The sequence below is a fragment of the Malus sylvestris genome, chromosome 8, assembly GCF_916048215.2.
Source record: "Malus sylvestris chromosome 8, drMalSylv7.2, whole genome shotgun sequence".
In the NCBI taxonomy this organism is placed as follows: domain Eukaryota; kingdom Viridiplantae; phylum Streptophyta; class Magnoliopsida; order Rosales; family Rosaceae; genus Malus; species Malus sylvestris.
This window is the reverse complement of record NC_062267.1, coordinates 3451537-3474721: the sequence shown is the minus strand read 5'-3', so window position 1 is coordinate 3474721 and position 23185 is coordinate 3451537. Positions and strand designations below refer to the sequence as shown.

At 37.6% G+C, this 23185-nt stretch overlaps 2 protein-coding genes and 2 long non-coding RNA genes across 4 annotated transcripts; 2 read left to right on the top strand and 2 right to left on the bottom strand.

Moving 5' to 3' along the window:
• The first annotated feature begins 3594 nt into the window (after nucleotides 1-3594).
• Nucleotides 3595-4407, top strand: LOC126631103 (uncharacterized). Its single transcript, XR_007626237.1, has 3 exons — nucleotides 3595-4112; nucleotides 4180-4255; nucleotides 4339-4407. It is a non-coding gene; the product is annotated as an uncharacterized LOC126631103 (long non-coding RNA).
• A 2588-nt stretch (nucleotides 4408-6995) lies between these two features.
• Nucleotides 6996-7764, top strand: LOC126631097 (splicing factor 3B subunit 6-like protein). Its single transcript, XM_050301261.1, has one exon. The coding sequence runs from the start codon at nucleotides 7131-7133 to the stop codon at nucleotides 7503-7505; it is 375 nt and encodes a 124-aa protein (XP_050157218.1). The 5' UTR covers nucleotides 6996-7130; the 3' UTR covers nucleotides 7506-7764.
• Nucleotides 7765-8061: 297 nt separating this feature from the next.
• On the bottom strand, nucleotides 8062-13171 carry LOC126631091 (histidine kinase 5-like). The gene is made up of 12 exons (XM_050301255.1): nucleotides 12706-13171; nucleotides 12522-12618; nucleotides 11489-12349; nucleotides 11259-11315; nucleotides 10890-11117; nucleotides 10499-10799; nucleotides 10271-10401; nucleotides 9769-10171; nucleotides 9581-9684; nucleotides 8661-9485; nucleotides 8386-8565; nucleotides 8062-8291 (listed from the first exon to the last, which is right to left on the bottom strand). The coding sequence occupies exons 3-12, from the start codon at nucleotides 12206-12208 to the stop codon at nucleotides 8166-8168; spliced, it is 3075 nt and encodes a 1024-aa protein (XP_050157212.1). The 5' UTR covers nucleotides 12209-12349; nucleotides 12522-12618; nucleotides 12706-13171; the 3' UTR covers nucleotides 8062-8165.
• A 3453-nt stretch (nucleotides 13172-16624) lies between these two features.
• On the bottom strand, nucleotides 16625-18553 carry LOC126631102 (uncharacterized). Its single transcript, XR_007626236.1, has 3 exons — nucleotides 18323-18553; nucleotides 17646-17737; nucleotides 16625-16829 (listed from the first exon to the last, which is right to left on the bottom strand). It is a non-coding gene; the product is annotated as an uncharacterized LOC126631102 (long non-coding RNA).
• Nucleotides 18554-23185: the final 4632 nt, after the last annotated feature.

Sequence of the window (23185 nt, the reverse complement as noted above, 5' to 3'; positions counted from 1 at the left end):
AGAGATCGGAGATCTCTGCGTGTGTGTGTGTGTTTGGGAGAAGGGAGAAGAGGGATCGAGAAGGATCAAGAGAGAATCAGAGTGAGGTCGTGTCTGCGTGTGAAGTTTGTGTACGTGCTGCGTGTGTGGTTGCGTGCGTTGTGTCATTTGTGTGTGTGTGTGTGGGGGTTCCTCCTGTCAGGAAGACACATGACTCACTCAGTATTCCCAACAAGTTCACAATTATTTAGACAATTTCAGATCACTTTTACAATTATATTTTGTATTCTTTTCAGACCATTGATGGCGGTTTCATTCAAAACCGTGTGCCGATATTGTTTTAAAAGGTGGAGTATCAGAGCCATTGTGATATTCTTTCAAAGCTGCCATTGTGATAAAATTTCAAGAGGTGGAGTATCAGAGGAGCCTTTTCGATTATTTTATTTCCCTTACCCCTTTCAAAGTCATTCCAGATCCAGAGCTTGAACACAAAGGGTTCCATATTTAAAGTAAGTTTACAAACTTATATTTATATTCTTATAATTTATACAACAACAACAAAATTTGTGTGAACTCGTATGTTAATTTTTTTAAGTAATTAATACTTGCATGTTAGTTTTTGTAAGTAATTAAGTAATGTTAACAATTACATGTTAATTTTTTTAAGTAATTAATACTTGCATGTTAGTTTTTGTAAGTAATTAAGTAATGTTAACAATTACATGTTAATTTTTTTTAAGTAATTAATACTTGCATGTTAGTTTTTGTAAGTAATTAAGTAATGTTAACAATTACATGTTAATTTTTTTAAGTAATTAATACTTGCATGTTAGTTTTTGTTAGTAATTAAGTAATGTTAACAATCACATGTTAATTTGTTTTGTAATTAATACTTGCATGTTAGTTTTTGTAAGTAATTAAGTATTGTTAACAATTACATGTTAATTTTTTTAAGTAATTAATACTTGCATGTTAGTTTTTGTAAGTAATTAAGTAATGTTAACAATTACATGTTAATTTTTTTAAGTAATTAATACTTGCATGTTAGTTTTTGTAAGTAATTAAGTAATGTTAACAATTACATGTTAATTTTTTTTAAGTAATTAAGTAATGTTGTATAATTATTCCCTAGGATAATTTTAATATGTTTAATGTTATTTATTATTTTATTTCCCTTACCATTTTCAAAGTCATTCTAGATCCATTCCAAAGCTTGAACACAAAGGGTTCCATATTTAAAGTAAGTTTACAAACTTATATTTATATTATTGTAATTTATACAACAACAAATAAATTTGTGTGGACTCGTATGTTAATTTTTTAAGTAATTAATACTTGCATGTTAATTTTTGTAAGTAGTTAAGTAATGTTAACAATTACATGTTAATTTTTTTAAGTAATTAAGTAATGTTGTATAATTATTCCCTAGGATAATTTTAATATGTTTAATGTTATTTATTATTTTATTAATATTAGGTTTTATTATCAAATAGGATTATTATTCATTAATATTAGGTTTTTTTATTATCAAATTGGATTATTATTCATTAAATTAGATTATTATCAAATTGGATTATTATTCATTAAATTGGATTATTCATTAAATTGGGTTATTATCAAATTGGACTATTCATTAAAGCCCACTCAATGTAGTCTCCAAACTTGAGTTTGTTGAACTTAGACCTTAAGCCCAAATCTCAAACACAACCACACTTGGGTTGGGTTGGATTGAACCAAAAGGTCCAAAACTTAGGCAAAAAAAAAAAAACAGATGGGTATTCTCAAACTTCCTCCAAAATTGTCTTACTTGGTGTCTGGCTTTTTATTCATTAATATTAGGGTTTTTTTTATTATCAAATTGGATTATTCATTAAATTGGATTATTATTAAGTGGATTATTATTAAATTGGATTATTATCAAAAGAAATATTATTCATCACTATGTTTTATATTAGGATTATTTTCATGAAACATAATTATCATCATTTATAGTAGGATTATTTATATTAGGATTATTATCAAAAAGGAATATTATTCATCATTTATATTAGGATTATTTTTTTATCAAATTGGATTATTATTCATTAATATTAGGTTTTATTATTTCATATTATTTTTTTAATTACTTAAATTGTTACAATCATTTTCTTTACTTCATATTTAATTCTTCTGTAGAATAACTTTATTATTTAGGTTCTCTTATATAACCGTCATCACTACTATATTTTTTGGCCAAAAAATATTTGTCTAATTTTCATGAAAAATAACTGTAGGTACATTTACGATGTCCAGTGGAGCTACTAAACGTGATCCAGCTTGGGAACATGGATACCCAATAGACGGAAACAAACATGGCACATTTTGCAAATATTGTGGTCGGGTAATGAAGAGTGGCGAGTGACACGACTTAAGTACCATCTTAGTGGATTAGATCCAGCAAAAAATGTCCAACGATGCGATAATGTCCCCCCAGAAGTGAAGGCATTCATCAGCACATTATTAAAAAATAAAAAACAGCAGAAGGAAAAGATAACACAGGGAATGGAAAATATTCGAGCTGGGCTACGGGGAGAAGTCTATGGCCAAGAGCTTGACAGTGATGAGGATGATGATGAGGACGAATGTGATGATGACATGGGACCTGAAGAACGATGCAGTTTGAAACAAGCATTACGTGCCTCCAAACAGTCAGCATGGGAAAGAGAACACCTTCATAAAATTCCTAATAGAGCACAAGGTTCCGGGACAAGTGGTGGTGCACAAATGAGACGGGGAGGCAGTCTTAGAGAATCACAACCAACACCACCAATAGCCCAAAGTTTATATAAGTCATCCAAAGCACGTCAAAAGAGTGTTTGGAGTTATTTCATTGGAGGAAATGTGAATGAGGGAATGGGGCGTCTAATTAGCAAGTTCTTTATCTATGAAAATGTCCCTGCTGCGAAGGCATCATCACATCATTTCAAAAATATGGTAGTGGGATGTCAACAAGCCGGTGTTGGAGTATAACCTCCCACTCCCTATGAGATAAGAAACAAATATTTGGATATGGAGTATAAAGACATTGGCGAGTATGTTAACAAGTTGAGGTCAAAGTGGGAAACTAATGGTTGCACAATCATGTGTGACGGATGGACCGGCCCGACCAGATTGTCTATCATCAACTTCATGGTATACTCCAAGGGAAAGACAATTTTTTTGAAGTCTGTTGATGCTTCAGACCATATAAAGAATTACAAGTATATTTACAAATTATTGAGGGATGTAATCATGGAGGTGGGAGAGCATAATGTTGTCCAAGTCGTGACCGACAACGGTTCTGCATTTGTCAAAGCTGGAAAAAAGTTAATGAAGCATCATAATGTGTTTTGGACATCATGTGCAGCACATTGTATTGATCTCATGTTTGAGGTAATGGGGAAGAGGGAGAATGTTGCTACTGTGGTCAAAAGAGCTAGAACGATCACAAATTATATTTACAATCACGGTTGGTTGTTGGCAAAGATGCGTGAATTTTGCAAAGGAGAAATTATTCGTCCAGCTACCACTCGATTCGCCACCAACTATATTGCATTAGACAGTCTACTCAAGAAGAAAGCAGGGTTGAAGCAACTATTCACTAGTGACGATTGGGCCAACCACAATTTGAGCCGCTCAAATACAGGTCGTATGGTGGAAAGTATAGTGCTTGATCATGCTTTTTGGACTCAATCAGAACATGTGTGTCAAGTGTTTGAACCTCTTTACAAAGTTTTACGAATCGTTGACACAGAAGTGTATCCTACTATGGGGGCAGTATATGAGTTGATGCGTGTAGTGAAGGATGAATTGGAAAGAAAACATGGTGCAAGGTGGGTCATAAAGATAATTGAAGACCGATGGTATAAAACATTATACCACGATTTGCATGCAGCAGGTATAAATTATGTCATAATTTGCAATTCATTTCTTTAGTTGCATAAGTATTATTTCTCTTATTAGAGTATGTGTTTCTTTGAACATCATATTATTTGAATCCCCGATACCAATACAGACCCGGTGGTGGAGATGATGGTAACCTTATACGTGCTGTACATAATGTATACTCTAAATTAGACCCTGCATCACCAGCAGTTGGCCAATTTGGAAATGAGGTACACAATTACTTAAATTATAATAATTACTTTGTTGGATTAAACTAACACAATTTATTGTATTCAGCTAACATGGTTTAAAGATGCAAGAAGAACTTTTGGAGAACCAACATCAGTTGCTGCTCGAACAAATATGTCTCCTAGTGAGTATAAACATATTTCACTATAAGTTTATAATAGAATTTGTTAGAGTTATTAGGCTTATCAACATTATTTTTCATTGTAGTTGAATGGTGGATCATGTATGGGACTGATGCACCAACTGTGAGAAAATTAGCAATAAAAGTATTATCACAAACAAATTCCTCATCTGCTTGTGAAAGAAATTGGAGCACATTTGCACTCATACACACAAAGCAAAGAAATAAGTTGGCTCATAGTAGCTTGGAAAAATTAGTTTATTGCTACTACAACATGAAGCTTCAAATTCGAGATAAAGAAGCAGAAATAGATCATGTCGACTGTGGTGACCCACTAGATGTGTTTGATATTGTTGGTGAAGATGATGATACGAAGGGTAACCAACTTTTTCAATGGATTAGACCTCTTCATTTAGATGATGATGAAGGCAACCCAGCTCCCAGAGTTGCTGAAGAAGCACGTAATGAAGGGATAAATGTAGAAATAGTATTAGAGAAGGAGGTGGGATCTAGCAGCGCTGACTCTTTGGAAGAACTTTTGCGCCCAAGACCAAGAAACACTGGAATTTCACCTTCTTCCAATCCTACACAACCACAACATCGTGCTGATACTAATGATAGCTCTAGTACAAGATCAGGAGACTCACCTACCACCGGAGGTGGGAATGATGAAGGATATAGTGGAGTTGGAGGTAGTGGAGCTGGAGGTAGTGGTGGTGGATATGGAAACTATTATGGACCACCACCTCCCAGATATATGAGCCCCTTCACTGGTGAGGCAAACTTCACGCATGCAACACAGGATGATGACCATGGCAGTAGGCGGGCAGGACCAGGAATTGGTGCCATAGGGAAGGACTATACTCGTAGAGAAAGAGGCAAGGGGATTTTGTCAAGTCAAGAAGATGACTCGTTATCTAGAACTTCAGACTCTGTTGGATTGGGAAGTAGTAACTATGGTTATACTCATAACCAACCATTTCCCTACCCTTCATATCCCATTCCTGTTGGGATGGAATCGAGTGACTCATGGAAACAATCACAGACTCAATCTTCAAATGATTTTTCTTATGGACAACCTCAACCAATCTCGGATCCATATGGGTGGCATGTTAACAATTACATGCAAAACTATTTTGGGGATTTATCATTTGATAACTACTCTTCACAATACACTCATTCTACACATAGAGATGATGAAGATAGTGAAAATTTTGAACCTCATAGGAACTCTATGTGGTACTAAAGTGTAAAATATTGTACTAATTCATTATATATAAATGATTATGGTGTGTTTAGACTTCTTTCATTAATTACTACATATTTTCTACACTCACAATGTTTGTCAGATCGCTATATAATCAACTTGATAATGTTAAATCCATCATGCAATGCATTTCCTTCCAATTTTTTGTGATAAACTAATAGATAATTGACTAAATAAACATCCTGCAAAGTTTCAATAAAAATTTCCAAGTTTTTCTTACAATTTCCGTGGTTTCCATGTAATTTTTATCGATATCGATATTATCCCGATATTTCCATCGATATTTCCGTGTTTACGGACTACCGATATTTCCGATATTACCGATATTTTCTTCCTTGGTTATACTTAATAGTATATGGATACAAAATATTGTTAATTGGGTTAGAAATAAAATGATTATATATAACACATGAACACCACGGATTTTACAGAAGCAAATACTAATTATTCTCTCTAATAAATACATAACTTTGTTACAACTTTAGTAAACCTCTCGAACGCCAAGAACCTAATTATGCAAAGGTGCATATAAACCGCCCATATATGGCTTCTTATAAAAAATAAATGAACGAATTAGCATATAGGTGAAAGGAGCCACCACAGCTAGAAAGAGAAACCAGCTAATAATCTCTAACGCACCTTTCAGCCCATGAAATCCTTGTGAAGATCCATCTTTCACATTCATTGCGTCATACTGCAGATACCTTAGGGTTTGGAAAGCCGGATCAAAGAAGTCCTCAACCCCATGAACAATCAGTCTTCCGTCGTTGTAGACATCCCACTCAGTGACAGTGGCCAGGGAAGTAACAAGGAGAGGATGATAAGGCAGAAGAGTGTCAAGCTTGGAACCGTGACGAAAAGTCGCCTCCCTGGTATCTTTGTCCATCTTGAACGGCACAACATGGCACTTAAGGAGTGTCAACGGAGGCTGTGGATTCTTGGGCTTAAAGAAAGCTTGGTCTCGAGGGAAAAAGAGGGTGAGTTGGTGTTTGGGTTTCTAAATAGGGCTGGAAGAATCACAGCCTGAAACACTATGTCTAGGGTCAACGACAGGGCGTGATACCCTTTGTCCAAAAGTACTCCGGAGACCAAATCGACATCGATCCCTGATGGTTTGGGTTGGTTTTAAAATGATTGAAAGTGCTTTTAGAGAAAATGTTTTTGGATTCCAAAAGCACTTACCAATTATGTGTCTCTTCCAGGAAACATTTAAAGTGTTTTTTCAGGTTTACTTGCATTTTTATTAAGGATTCGTTTTAAAAATATTTTCACTAAAAAAACTATCAGTAATTTTAAAAGTACATCCAAACGAGCTAATAATGATAAAAAACCATCAACATAAATAAGGTTCACAGGAAAATTGGGTTTTCTATTTCAGCCCATTTCACTTATTTGAGGCCCACATATTTTAAGTCGGCCCATTTCGCCAATTTAAGGCCCACATATTTTAAGTCGGCTTCACCTTCTTCTTTACCCCTCTTTTTGACAGTCCGAAACCCTAATTTAATCAGAGAGTACCAAATCAAGCACCTCTCTCCGTCCCCAAAGCCCCAAACTGTCCCCGTCTTTTTCACACTTTCGCACCATCCCAACACCCCCACAACCGCCACCATGAGCACAATCAGCCTCCGCAAGGTCAACACCCGCCTCCCGCCGGAGGTCAACCGCGTGCTCTACGTCCGCAACCTCCCATTCAACATCTCGAGCGAGGAAATGTACGACATCTTCGGCAAGTACGGCGCCATACGGCAGATTCGCATCGGGACGAACAAGGACACCAGAGGCACCGCCTTCGTTGTTTACGAGGATATCTACGACGCCAAAACGGCGGTGGATCACCTCTCCGGCTTCAATGTCGCGAACCGGTACCTCATCGTGCTGTACTACCAGCAGGCCAAGATGGGCAAGAAGTTCGACACGAAGAAGAAGGAGGAAGAGATCGCCAGGATGCAGGAGAAGTACGGCGTCTCCACCAAAGATAAGTGATTCCTCCGCCGCTCTTGTGGTTAATGTTGTGCTGTTTGGATGCTGGGATTATCTGATTATCCCATTCCAGGTTATCTTTATTCTGGATTATGTAAAATGCTATTTGGGATTCTAGATTTTAGAGGTGTTTGTTGCTTTGTTATCCTCAGCTTCGAATAGTGAAAACAGTTGATTTTAATTTTGAACAATTTGATCTTCTGGAGTTGTTGTATAAGTACAATTTTAAAACCCGATAATGCTGATAATATTTTGAGTGAAATATGAATCTGATACATCGATTACGGAACTTTCATAGCACAAGCAAACTATCATAGATGTTTATATCAATCGGGTAGGTAGTATTCGAGGCATACTTTAAATTTTGGAATGTTACGGGATATCTGTTGCGACTGTTATCATTCTGGATCATGTAATATGCCATTTTGGATTTAGTTTTTGGATGCGTTTGTATGTTATCGTGGCTTGGAATTGTGAAAACAGTTGGTTTTAATTTTGAACTACTGATCTTTTTCGGAGTTGTTGCGCATATGCAATTTGTATTTAGATGCTACTAATGTTTTGAAGAGAAGAATATGATACATTGATTACAAAACTTTCCTAGCACAAGCAAACTTTCATTTTCTTTGTACACAAACATAGGATTTACAATAGATGCTTGTATCAATCGTGTAGGTATTGTTCGAGACGGTCTTTCAATTTTTGAAATGTTACGGGCTTTGGCACAAATGAGTCCATTCCACTTCTGAAACATTCTTCTGCACTCTCTGAAAATGCATTTGCTGTCATCTGCATCATAATGTGATGGCATTAGTATATAATGCTGTTAGTAGCTTATGAGAAAACTTAGGTTAGAGCAATAAGACTGTAAATATAGGCGCACCGCTATGATCGGGATTTGCTTTCCACAAGGCGTGTAGCCATGACCGTTCTGTGTTGTTTCTGATGAAGGCAGAGGAAGCTCAATTCCAGCTTTCTCAGCTGCATCCCAGTTGCCAGTTTCTTCGTAAGAACGTATAATTCTTGTAGTTTGGAGGCCATCCATAACTGGCATGTGAACATCCTGCAAATTTTACAACAGCCATAAATACCAAGATGTGTGATTCTTTTGTTTCTATAGACGAACACAACCCTTGGAGTTTTGTAGAAATTATGTACCATGAGGATGAGATCGTATCTACAGCGTTGAACTGCACGCACAGCTTCCATTCCGTTGTTCACAACATCCATGCTATGGCCTAGCCGCTTCATCATGTTCTGTGCCACCATAACGTTAATCTTGTTATCCTCAACAAGAAGAATTTTAGGTTTTGATGTTGGTTTGGGTATCTTTGAACTGCTGCTACAAGTACTGTCTGAGTCTGCGTCGGGTTTCTCCTGCCTCTTACATGTACCTTGAGGTTCTCTTCTGTGTGCTTCTACAGCTATTTCTCTTCCTTCCGCTGAAGGATGACTTGAATCTGTGCTTATAGAGTCTTGGAATCGGTTATCCATGTCATCTCGGCCCTGTTTGTTTGTACTAGCTGGATTTTCACTACTAGGGTCTCGGTTGTGACTCGCCGAGGAACTCTCTGGTTCTGATAACGTCTCCGCAAAATCACCTTCCGAGCAAGAGTTTTCAACCGAAGCTATCTCCTCCGGTCTCATGTTACCGTTCGGAAACGAGTATGAATTTTGTGCAAGCCCATTGAGTTTATGCGAACCAGTAAACCCCATCTTATGCGGTAACAATTTTGGTGTCCTGGCGGATCCATTAGAAGAGAACAGAGAACCCAAAGTCCGTGGCTGGAACTGGAAATAGCTCTCAGCTACTTCATCAGTTGCGCCATCATGACTAGCCATATCCGAAGCTTCGTCGGAATCATCGGGGTCATCGGATTGTTGTTCCGACGATGTCGAGACCTTGTACGGGAGTACAAATGTAAATGTCGACCCACGTTTTTCTTTGCTAGATACTGTGAGTTGACCCCCCATTAGCTCGACCTGCACCAAAACACATCCAAATGCTCTAAGAAAACAGTAAAAAAAAAAAATATTGGGTAAAAAACAGTAAATAATTTATGGCAAAAAGTATTTACCAATTGTTTGCATATTGCTAGACCTAATCCTGTCCCTCCATATTTCCGAGCATGATCGGCACTGACTTGCATGTATCTTTTAAACAGAGAAGGTAAAGCATTTTCTGATGCATGAAAAATTCAAACGAACATTTAGAAATTTTAGTTTCTTCGATCCATTTGAAGAAGTGACCACTTAAAAAGCATACCTGGTATTCCGATTCCGGTGTCGTATACATCGCATCGTAACCAAACCGTTTTCGTTTCTGGCAAACGAGGTTCGTCCTCTTGATCCGCTGCATCCATCGAAACTTCACTCTTGGCCGGGGTTCTAGGTTCGTAGTTAAGCGAGCGATTTTGGTACGGTCGGTCTCCATCGAAACCTTCTTGATCACAAGAAGTTTGAGATGCTGGTTTCTCCGCTTTCGGTCCATTCTCTGAAACCGTCGATTGAACTGTTTCCGAATGTTGGGGACATCTTTCGCCCTCTTCCAATGACGGGTCCGATACCACGTAAAGTTTTATCCCAACTTTCCCTTCATGAGTGAACTTGATCGCATTACTGACCAAATTGGTTAGAATTTGACGAATCCTTAAAACATCGCCGATGACCTGAAATCGAAACAAGAAAATGAAAACACAAGAATATTTAGATGTCCTTAGAAAATTAGAAATGCAGAGGATGCAGGCGCTGCAATATAAAGCCCTCACTTCCATGGGAACATCCTCAGATACATGCCCTTCCAGGTTCAAAATCTTCTGCAATGATGCCGCCGCAGTCTGTAGTACATGCCTTACTACCTCTCGTGGCCGGAATTTCGTAGCTTCCAACCTCATTACTCCTGCACCAGCAGAGTAGAGGAATATCAGATAACACGAGGTTCGGAGACTGATTGTTTCCGTGAATGATAGACAAGGAAAAGGATGGAACTTTCAGACCTGACTCCACCTTGGAAAGGTCAAGGATGTCGTTTATGAGTTGAAGGACCAAATCTCCCGAAGATAACATGACGTCCAAAAGTTGGCGTTGCTCGTGATCCAGTTTCGTGGTGGTGAGAATCTCAGCCATGCTAACAACCCCGGAAAGAGGCGATCTTATCTCGTGAGACATTGTTGCTAGCATCTGTTTCGCTCGCATTGTCTCCTCTGTGATGTGAATTGTTTTGTTCAGTTCTGTTTCCTTGGCTTTCTGGACCGCGATTTCCTCACGAAGCTTTGCCATCTTCTCTCTTTTCCTCACCTAAATTGTGCACGAAGGTGTACAAAAACCTCGATTGTTAAGTGATCAGAAGAAAAGCCTTGAAATTCGACGCTAAAAATGTGCAAATACCTGATCAGTTACATCCATCCCCATATAGTTTATACCAATTGTCTCCCCTGCCTTGCTGAAGACAGGTTCCACATATATCAAAAACGTTTTCGACCCGAACAAGGGCGTCTCAAATGTAATCTCCCTTTTTGCAGGTATGCCTTTCTCTAGGACCTCTTTCTTGAAATCTTGAGATTCTTTAACGCCGGCTCCAGAAAAAATTTCAACATCTGTTCTTCCTATAATGTCCTGCAGAAAAACAACGAAAGCGATGAACTTTAAGTGGTTCAGTATCACCCCTTCACTTGAGCAATGCTGCGAAACAAGAAGCGAAAAACGCGATTATAAAGAAGGGGTGAGGATTAAGAACATCAGTGGCAATTAAATTACCTCCTCCTGCAAACTTGGGAAGTGATTATAGATAAATCGATACCGCAATTCTTTATCCTAAAACAGAAAGCAAAAGAAAATGGAAATCAGCGATGAGTGAGACCGTTTCGAAAACAAACATAAGCTGTAGTAGTCCGATGACCAAGCCTCGTAGTTATGCTCGCCTAATCCTTCATTAATCCTTCGTTACTCTCGCTTTATCGTTAACAAAAATTTAAACATAGGATTACCTGGTGGCCAATAACAACAGGTGCATTCTGAAGAACAAAATGCAAGAAATTATCTGCTCTTTTCAAAATCTGAGAAAGTTCTTCAACTGGCGATGACTGCCTTTCGAGACTCCGAATGCTTTCCTGCAATTTTTCCACAAGAATCTGCTCTCTCTCGGCACTCGCCTCCAACAGTTTCTCCAACTGCATTGCCCTCTGCTTCCAGTACGCAACAGTATCATACTCGGCTTCTACCTCAACCCTCTTGGTCAGCACAACAACATCATGTTTCTTCGGGGCAATTTCCGGCCATATGTCATAAACTTCATCCAAAATCGAAATGGGGCGCTTGTCGCCCCCATAACTCTCTGCCTCGAACCGATGCTCTTCCAGTATCTCCAACTTCTTGAGCTCAACTTCCTGCCTTTGCTTGCTTAAGATGTCGAGTTCTTCTCTGAGAAGGCGCACGGCATTTGCCTGCTTATACTCCCAGTGTTTTACGAGGAATGCAAGTTGCGAAGAGCCCTTATCAGTGTAGTTTGTCAGCTCGACAAGGCGCTGGAAATCAACGATTGTTGGTTCCTCTATGAATGTCACCTCCTCCAACATGTCCTGATCTTGCCCCGGCTTGTCTATGTTGAATTGCTTTCCGGCATCAGCTCCGATGTCATCAGGCCACATGGAAGGGAGACCTTCCATGTCCATTTCGTCGATGTTGTCGGTCTCCATATCCCAAACCATCAAATTCACTTCAAAATTTTACCACTTTCTCACTCTTCGCATTTCAGTAAATCACAATTTTTAACTTTCTGCAACATAAAAAAAATGATAACTTTCCCAGGACCCTGAAGAAGAATCCCAATTTGGGTCAAAACCGAGATGCTGAAAAAACGAAAGTAAATCAAATTCAAGAGAACTGGAAGTCTCAAAATTAATCGTGAGAAACAATTAAATTAAGAACAATAGTGTCAAAATCAACAAATTATGTTATTAATTTTTTCACTTAAAAGTTAAATCACTTCTCATTTTTTTCAATAGAAGAGAAGACAAGAACCTGAATTTCGGCACAATGAAGCCGAGATCCATGATCCATCAACAAAAACAAGTCAAACATGATTAGAAAGCCAAATGAATCAATGGGGTTGATCAAGCTGCATAATTTGAAAAATAAAACATACCCAAGTGAGAAATTAAGGCCAAAACAGAGAATTAACGACTGCCATTGACGAAGAACTAACCTTTTCTCAGCGAAACAGAGAAAGAAGAAGAAGAACAGAGTCCGAGAATGGTGAAAAGCTTTCACTGTAGATCTGAGGAGTTATCTTATCAACTGGTTTAGTCAATAGGCTTTCACCGAAGTTGAATCAACTAGAGAGAGAGAGAGAGAGAGAGAGAGAGAGAGAGAGAGACCATGTAAGGGAAGAGAAAACCACAAGAAAAATATTTGGGAGAGGAGAGAAAACCAAGAAGCCATGTGCATTTGGAGGTCCAAAATCTTAGAGAATTATTGGTTCCTTTTAAGATGGCCAATTTTTTATTTAAATCTTTGTTTATCTTTCTCTGTTTTGTTGGAGGTTTTACATCCTCTTCTGCTACCCACCAAAAAGATTTGATCTTGCATACAGAAAGCTTGGAATTTTCTCTCTCCGGTCTTCTTTCTCTCTCTAGAAAATGTGGGAGTTGGAGGGGAGAGAGAGAGAGAGAGAGGGGATTTTGGGAGTTCGGAGTTTTTAAATGGGGTGGGAGATCATGTTATTCCCCGCCATCTCCAAGGTGGGTGAGGTGTGGGGGACGGCGCGTGTAAACGACGCGACAGCTGAGGGGGTTTGAGTACGCATTACGGACTTATCATAGATTTAACACTTCAATTAGAAATAAAAAAAAAAGATAATGTTAGACATATTAAATTTGAAAACTAAATGATGTGTGATCAATGGGAATGAACACGTTTATCAACGCTTAATTAATAAATCAATCATAAATTTTCATGTCCTTTAGTTTCCAAAATTTAGTCTTCATAGCATTACCCTTAAAAAAAATGGTCATGCTAGAGAGACTAAATTTGTAGACAAAATTTTATAGAATAAATTGTAGCAATGGTCCCTCAACTTTAATGAAATTGGATCAATGATCCCTCAACTAAAAATTCATTATCATTGGTACCCCAACTCATCAAAATATGTAGTTATAGTCATTTTCGACAACTTTGTCAGAATTTTGTCAAAATAAGTTACGTTAGAATGACCATTGCTACAATTGGGGCCCTCACCTCGTCAAAACGTCTAGTTATGGTCATTTTCGTCAACTTTGTTAGAATTTTGTCAAAATGAGTTACATTAGAATGATCATTGCTACAATTGGGTTAAGGTTTGAGAGACTTGCTCTGATTCGGCTAAAATTGAAAGGTCATTTCTCCAGTTAGATTAAAGTTGAGGGATCAATGGTAATTGATTTTTAGTTGAGATACCATAACTGCACGTTTTGATGAGTTAAGTGACCAATGGTAATGGATTTTTAGTTGAGGAACCATTGCTCTAATTGAGTTAAAGTTAAGGTATTATTGCTACAATTTACTTTAAATCAAATGATGTGTCATCAATATAAAATGAGCACATTTATCAACGCTTAAGCAATAATTCAATCATCAACTTTTATGTCATTTAATTTATAAATTTAGTCTCTTTAATATTATCCTAAAGAAAAATAGATTAACGGCATGGCAAAACCAACTGTAATAATTCAATCATCAACTTTTATATCATTTAATTTATAAATTTAATCTCTCTAATATTATCTTAAAAATAGATTAACAGCCTGGCAAAACCAACTAGTTGCTTTTATATATATATATATATTCCTAGTTTTCATAGTTAATCGCGCCTTAAAGGAAGCCCTACTTTACGTGTAAAAAAACACGTAAGATGCAGATTAATTATAGGTTCCATCACCCTTAAGTAAGACTATGGTGGCACGGAAATTGAAATTACGCCAAGAGATATCGACATTTCCAAGTGATTAGTGCTCGAGACAACTTTTTTACACCCTTAAACAAGGATTAAGTTGAATAAACAAATACAGGTCAATGTGATACGTACAGTCCCCCTTTCTACTGGGTTTATATGATTAGAACGTTTTAGGGTTATTTGTTTTGAGTAGATTATTAGAAACTTATTAAACAAGCTCTTATATTCTAATTAACCCTGCATTATTATTTTGTTAGGGTTTTCGTACATTATTTTTCTAAGGCAAGTGACTTGGGCTCTGCTCTCTCTCTGCAGCAATTATATATATTATCTAATTTGGGGAAGGGGATTGGTGCTCATATGATATTGATACGTACACAAAGACAGACCAAAACATCTGATTTGGTTAAAATACGCAGTATATATCCTAAAGGCATACCACAAATCTCTTTGAAGATATATAAAAAGAATTTTAACTTCTTTTTTTAACAGATCGTCCATAAGAGAAATTATCGACAGCAAGATTCAAAATCCAATTTTAGTAAAAAAAAATAAAGGAATTTTAACGAAAAACTTCAGATAATGTTCACTTTAACGAAAAATCACATTTTTACACTAAAAAGTCAATCATTTTACTATTCACTTTACCTTTTATTTTAAGGAAAACTAATGAAAAAGGCTTGAAAAGTTTGAGTTTTAATGATAAGGACAAAATAAAGGATAAAGTGAATAGTACCAAGATTGACTTTTTAGTGTAAAAATGTGATTTTTCGTTAAAGTGAACAGTATCAGGTGCTTTTCGTTAAAATTCTTTTTATTTTATCTTTATTGTTAAAACTCAATTTTTATATCATTTTCATTAGTTTTTCTAAAAAATAATCCTGCTAAACCTCGGTGACTGCACTACTGAGACTTTGCTCTAACCCCAACATGCAATCCACCATAAATTTTGGTGCCAATTAGAAATTAGGTAGGTTTAACCAGCAGTTCTGCGCCACCTGTTTTGGTCGGGTTACGTCGGTCAAAAGTTAATTAACAGGTTCATGTCAAATTCATACACCCAGATGCATAAAAGACTTATAAAATGTTTGGTTACTAACCCTTAGTTTCATCATTTCTAAATTCCCTCTACTACAAGCAAGACGTGAGGTCCCATGCAATGAATTAATTACGTTGTTATTGTACTCAATTTGATAATTTGCGCATGTAAGCGATATGCAAATGCTAATTTACGTGGAGATTTAAAAAATGATCTTGTTAACGATTAAAAATCACACTCACATGCATTGTATATGAGACTAGTTTAAAAACATATTTAGTCAAATCTTCTTAACCATTTAACGATTAAGAATCACACTCACATGCATTGCATATGCAACTAGTTAACAAACATTCTTAGTCAAATCTTCTTAACCATTAGATATCATTCACCCACATCGCATAAGCAAATCACGTCAACAATTATTCATAATTGTAAAGCCATGCGCATTGAGGCAATACCGGATTTGGAATAACGCACATTTGATCTTGGATCCATGCAAATAAACGAACGATTTTTCTGTTGTCTCAGACTTCATCAGCAATCAGGTGCCTGGTAGGCGAGGGCTCCACACTTTCATACATTGAGTGTGAGACCCGCATGCTCAATCGTTTCGTGCGCATTTTTTCGAGACAGCTAGCTGTAAAAACCAGATTTGCTACGGAAGAGTATCATCTCCAGATCCACATTGTGGGATCCTCTTAACCGTTCATTGTATATCATGCAGTCAGTTTTCATCAGATATTTAATTTTAAACAAAAAAAGTCAGATAATTTATTACCGTACGATATACGATAAATGACTGAGATGTGAAAATCCTTATAATTTCCACAAAGTGAATCCGAATGGGATCCAATTTCGCTACAGAAGAGGATCTTTGCTACTACAAATTTTCCAACATAAAATTAAGGGAATCTTAATGAAACACACATTTAACATTAAAAAATCACTTCTGATACTATTCCCTTACACCTTTATTTTGTCATTTTGATTAAAACTAAAGTTTTTGAGGACTTTTCGTTAGTTTTCCTTAAAATCAAAAGCTAATGCATTGTTGATGCTGATGCAAATTGGCACTTACTTTCCTTTCTAATTTTTCATATTTTCATGAAAAAAATAATATATTCCACTAAAGCAAGGAACATAATATACATACATACATACATATTGACACACCCCGTCCCGAAGGAGGGCGTGCTGGCCGTCACGTGAGAGTGACGTAACCATTTACACAGTTCGGAAGCTTTAAAAAAAATTACAATTACTAAGATGACCCACCCGAGGGTGAGTCCTACTTTTGTGAATTCTGTCAGAACACCGATGGATTCCTTGTGGCCACCAAAGCTCCGCTATTTAGGACCTGGAGGGGCGCAAAACAAAATTGAGTGGGTCAGTAAAACAAAGTTTTTTCGAAAACTTTTCATTTAAAACATTTCTAACCCCTCACCGTAAAACATGTATACTTTCCCAGAAAATAACATATATATATAAACATATATATAAGCAAAAATCTCAAATCACAATCCTTTAACACTTTTCAGAAAAATATGCCATGCCAAGTGTCGAAAACATAATCAGAATGCATCCATATCAAACAGGTGAATAATAAGTCAACCGGAGACCCTATAATGGTCATGTACGGTTGATTCTAAAGCTCATCATCCAAACTAACCGGAGTCACCTCGGTGACCTGTACGGTCTAACTCTGCACGTCACTCAAAACTACATAAGGTAGTCTGTACGATGACAGATGTATGAATACGCTCTAGTGCTTCTCACATCAATCAACTGTGCACATAATCTAAGGTCACCCACCAGTCGGAACCCCTCTAATGGTCTATACGACTGGCATGTCGGAACCCTCACATGGTCTGTACGACATCCACCTACTTGGATCCAATGCGAGCGTGCGGTGTGGTGAATAATAATATAAGCACTAACACCTAGGGGCAGGTTAGGAGCTTTTCAATGCAATTCATGATAAATAACTCAGCTGGAAATAAATAAACTCACCTGAGCGTCCACCGCGTCACTTCACATATATATGCATCAATTATCAACTAAATATCTCAACAATTTTATGCATGGCAATTAAATTCGTAATTTTTCATAAAAACGTATTTTCTGGGAAAAACAGTTGTATAAAGGTAATACGAAAATAAAACTGTCCACTCACCTGGAGTTCGCCCAACAACTCCCTAGCACCGTACATCGAGGCGTCATGACGATCAGTGCCTAGAACAATAATCAAATCCAACCTCAGAAATCCTGCCGATCGAATACATAACTTATATAAGACACGTCACTACGTAGTTTGATCCGGATGATCTGCAACTCAGATTTCAAATCTGTAACTTCCAGAGGTCCACAGTATACCTCTAGGACAACATCCTAAAATTTCATTACCATCCAACGGTCGGATCTCCGTCAATTTCCAAAACTAAGTGACGGTTAACATTCTATTTTATGAACTTACAACTCCAATTCCGGAAGATCCGTAAATCGGATTCCCAATCCGTAAGTTCCTATAATCCTCAAATACTACGTATTACAACATATCAAAGTTTGGTGACGATCCAACGGTCGGATCGTCAATTCACATTTTCACCTAACCACGAACCGAAACGAACTTAGATTCAATTACTCAATTTACGTCCATCAATTATCAAAACTGAACCTAGAACCTTAAACACATGCTAAAAATGACATTGGCGGGCCATTGGCCACGTGCCGCCGCACGGGCCGCCGCGGGTGGCGGTTGGCCACCCCGGCTCGTCGGAAATTTCAACTATTTCCAAAAATTACCAAAATTTGTAGATTTGAAGATCTCAATGAGTAGAACAACTTTCATACCTGTGGCCAAGGCCAATTTGGCCTGGAAGTGCTTCAATTTCACCAAAACCGTGAAGAACCCTAGAATTGGGTGTTTCCAATTCGACCTTCAAACTTGTTCCAACGCCTCCACTACCTCTTGGGCTTTGTTCTAGGTCCTAAAGGAATGCTAATGGTGTTAGTAATTGAAAGAAAACATTTCAAAATTTGATGAATTTAAACAAAAAGGTCGCGGCACCCGTGTGGGTGTTCTTCGCGAAATCACCATGAAATTCAATGATTCTTGGGGTGAAACGTGAAGAGGGAAGGCCTAGATGTTGATTAGGAGTGGTAACTTGATCCAATTCGTCGGAAAATTGGACGAAAACGGCGAGAACCCGCCGATTTGAAGGCGCGGGTCGGGCGGGTATACGGGTTGGGGAAAACCCATTTCTTCCTTCTCTCCTCCGCTTCACGCCCTCTCTCCTTTCCTCCTTTCCTTCCTCTGGTTGGTCAGCTTCTCCCTCTCTCTTCTCCCCATTCGGCCTCCCTTCCTTCTTCTCCGATTGGGCAGCTTTGCCCAATCTCTCTTCTTTCTTTCTGTTTTCTTCTCACGCACACACACACACAAAACTTTCTCTCATCCCAGCCATCCAATTCATTCATCATTAAATCTAGGCCGTCCATTTTCATAAAAAAATTTCTATATTTTACTAAAATTATAATTCCTTAAAATCCCAAATTTCAAACGTTAATAACTTCTTCGATATAACTCCAAATCATGAACCGTCTGCGCCCACGCGTCCGTAACGACGAGTACTATGAGGATATGACAAGAAAACAAATCTTAGATGGCACGACATGGTGATTAACCTCGAATAATGCACGTACCTCCAAAGGGCATTTTTGTAAAATCCTTTATTAAAACTTTAAAAATTCTTAAAATTAGGGACGGGCTGTCACAATCTACCCACCTTAAAGAAATTTCGTCCTCGAAATTTACACAATCTTTACAATCCATCAATATCCATGAAACAGCCCGAAACACATCTCTCTCATTCGATTCTCTGGCTTCTAAGTAGCTTCTTTCACTGAAAGATTCCTCCATAAACTTTCACCAACTCATAGTCTTATTTCTCAGTACATCATCTTTCTAATACAAGATAGGCACTGGCTCCTCATCATACGTCAAATCCAGATTGACTTCCAAAGGTTGAGGGGGTATCACTCGTGAAGGATATGAGGTTTAATGTCGAAGTATCGAAACATAAAACATATCGTGCCCTTTCGTCGACTCTGGAGGCAACTCAGCCTATACGTAACTTCACTGACTCGTTCGATGATCACATATGGTCTGACGTATCTAGTACTTACTTGTTTTTCTTTTTAAAACGAATCATACTTTTCCAAGGTGATAATTTCAAAATCATTCGATCACCTACATATACATCCGGTCAGTGGCATGTTTGTCTGCTAAGCTCTTCAGCCGATCCTGGCTCACTTCTAGGTTAGACTTAATTACTTGAATATTCCGAATAGTCTCCTCCACTAACTCAGGGCCTTGAATACCATCTGTCCCCAATTCTAACAATTTTGAACACAAGACACAGCTTCCCACGGCCTTATGGCGTTACTCTAGGGAACAAACTGAAGGGACCAACATACCCAAGAAGTTTAACAGATCCCAAATCTCTTTTTCCATAAAACAAATAAATAACTGTTGCGCTTGTCTGGAAAGGTTGATGTTCTCATACTGAAGTAACATGCGCTGACGTCACAAGTCGATCAATTAGTATTCAAATTCCAACCTAACTATTTTGTATACGAGGAAGCTTGTCCATGAAATCCATAGTAATATTCTCCAATTTCCGCCGTGGAATGGGAAATGACTACATTATTCCAAAAGACTTATTTCTTTCTGCTTTAACCTGATGACGGATGATACGCCTACTAGCATACTCCGCCATTTCTCTTTTCACATTAGAGAGTTAATTAGCACATCATAAAAAATTAAAAAGATCGAGTCAATGACGAATTATGATTTATGATCTCCAATTCCCGGATTTGGGAACTTAATTAGGAGGGAAGTGTAGAAAGCACCAAGAACAAACACAATCCACAAACTGCGGAGCTAGCTAACCCTGTTATTATTAACAACCTTGGATTTGTCAATTTGTCATTACATAATTGGATCACAGACAACTCCCAAGAAAATGGACTACCAAGTTCATGAACTTAAAAAGTTGATAAGTTTCCCGAATTAACACGATTAAACAAATAATAATAATAATCAAATCAAAAGTATTGACCAATTTTGTTTGTTACACATGAAGAAGAAGATAAAATGAAGTGGACAACACCACTCCGGGTTTTCTTACTTAGCTCCCCACATCTAAACCCTAATAATCTACCTTTAACCTTGGAAATGGAAAAACAGGGCAAATCTGTGGGCAAATAAGAAGATACAATGTATATCGTTTTCATGTGAAAGTGTTTTTGCATCTGTTGATTCTAAAAATTACAGAACTTATGTGCGGTATCGACTTGTGCTCTTATTAAGAGAAGTATGTGGAGCGCGCTCTTATCTGAACCAACATGAATATTTCTTAATTTGTGACACTGACAAGTTAGAAAACTCATTTTCTTGTTTTGCTTTATTAAGTTATCCAGCATTTTAAGTCTTTGGATCTAAAAATTCTAAACTAAAATAATCTTGTGACTAATATACATTTGATCCTCATATGTCTTCAAAATGAATTTGCTATGCTTCCACATTTTTTTTATTAGGATTTTCTTATTTTGGATATTGGGCCTGGTACTTGGTGTCCAAGATTTAATCATAATTCCCTCAAACGAAGCTCTTACCCAAACCCAACATGGCCACAGTCCAGTGGCAAACTTGCTTGATCTATATGTACACACAAAATAGTGAAACATTCGTAATCACAAAATTGCCCTCTCGCATTAAATTTTTAAATAAAATAAGAAAATCACAAAAAAACAATAAACAACAAAATAAAATAAAATAACCAACCCACAGAGTGCTTGGTAAGTAACTTTATTATTATTTTTTTCAAATAAAAAATAAAAAGAGCCAATAAGGGCTGGTTTGGTATTGTTGTGCTTTGAAAAAAAAAACTAATTCTGATGTGCTATGAGAATAAGCAGCTATGAAATAAAGCAGCAGATTGTTTGGTAAACTTTTTTGTAAAAGTGCTTTTGAAAAAAAAAAACCAGTATTATAGTGATTGATAAACTTTTATGTAAAACAAATGTGAAAAAAAATTGGTTTTTCAAAGCTGGGTTTTGCAACATGTGAGGGTAATTAAGTCATTTCACTCTTAAAAATGATTACTGTCACAACCCGTCTCGGAATTTCATTTCCGAGGACGTGAAGTTACGAAATTACCCTTGGTCGTCAAGTGGGGTTGTGTGTATGTGTGACTTAATTAAGTTGGTTTTTTGGGTGATTTTACTAAGTTTGGACCTAAAGTGATCTAGAGACTTAAAGAAAGTTGGGTTGTGGTTTGGTTTGGATGGATCACACACACGGGACACGTACACACTCACACAAACTGTCATTTCTCTCTTTCACTCTACCGTACCCTCCCTCACTCTCAGTTTCACTCTTCCTCTCTCCCTTTCGAACTCGTACGGACAAGACCCAAAAACCCTCAAATCTTCACGGATCGACGCCAAAAAGGTGAGTTCCTTCATCCTTGCAAGCTTGTGAGTTTATTGGTACCATTTTTGGAACTTAGAATCTTCGAAACTCCTGAAATCTGAACCCCCAGTTTTGAGTACTGTTCATGTGGACGTGAAATGTTGATTTTCAAGGAATTCTAAGCTTACAGGGAGCTTAGTGAGGTCCCAAGAAAGCTCGGAGTACTTAGTTTTAAGGTTTTGGACGTCGGGATCGTAGGGTTCGAAGTTGGCCGGTTTTCTTGGATTTTCTCCGGTGAGATTTCGTGTGTTTTTTAGCCTTAAAGTAGTACATCGTGATTCTACATGCTTAGGGCTTCATTTTGGTATAAAATGCGTAAAAAATGGTTGAGAAATGACGGAGAACAAGGAGTTTGAAAAATCTCCAATTTTCCGGCGCCGGCAAAACAAGTCCAGCGACTGGAGGAAGAAGATGACGCGCGTGGGGGTGCATGGGTCCATGCCCCTCCCAGCGCGTGGGGGCGCGTGCAACATTGAAATTTTTTTCTAAAAATACCTCGACGTCCGTGATGTCGAGTAGGTCACTATGGTATTTTCATATACTCAATTTGAGCATCGTATGAGAAGTTATTACGTATTATTGGTTATGTGCTTTAAATAACGTTTTTATAGTTGTTTCGCATATAGGTGAGACCTATCCCGAGGACGAGCGCGTTCAAGGGCGTCACGGGGGTTACGACCCTTCGACTTACCAGTGAGTAGGCAGTTATTTTCTATTTATACATATATACTACTGATTTTTCCCAGAAATTGAATATAAATGAAAGTATGTTTTAAAATGCCATGCATGCATATTATATGAAATATATGAATTAGTATTTGATGCATATATGTGAAATGGTGTTGTGGACGCACAGGTGAGTTTTATGTTGTTCATATGGTGTATTAATGATGTGAATTGTGTTGAGAGCTCATAATCTGCACCCCTGGTGTTAGTGCTTTTATTATTCACCCCGCACCACACGCTCACCTTGGATCCAAGTAGGTGCCTGTCGTACAGACCATTAAAGGTGGTTCTGACTTGTAGGTGACTTTAGATTGTTATACAGCTGTTGATGAGAGAAACACCATAGCGTATTCTTACACAATTCTTGTCGTATAGACTACTTCAGGTAGTTCCGATTTATGTGCAGAGTAGTGTCGTACATGTCACAGTGGTGACTCCGGTTAGGTTGGATATTG

Excerpts from the sequence above, each read along its gene's own strand:
- LOC126631091 (XM_050301255.1), bottom strand. The coding sequence starts at position 12,208 with ATGGTTTGGGATATGGAGACCGACAACATCGACGAAATGGACATGGAA. Across the intron at positions 11,316-11,488 it reads CTGTTGTTATTGGCCACCAG|GATAAAGAATTGCGGTATCG; the intron begins GTAATCCTATGT and ends TTTCTGTTTTAG. Across the intron at positions 8,566-8,660 it reads GATACGATCTCATCCTCATG|GATGTTCACATGCCAGTTAT; the intron begins GTACATAATTTC and ends TAAAATTTGCAG.
- LOC126631097 (XM_050301261.1), top strand. The coding sequence starts at position 7,131 with ATGAGCACAATCAGCCTCCGCAAGGTCAACACCCGCCTCCCGCCGGAG.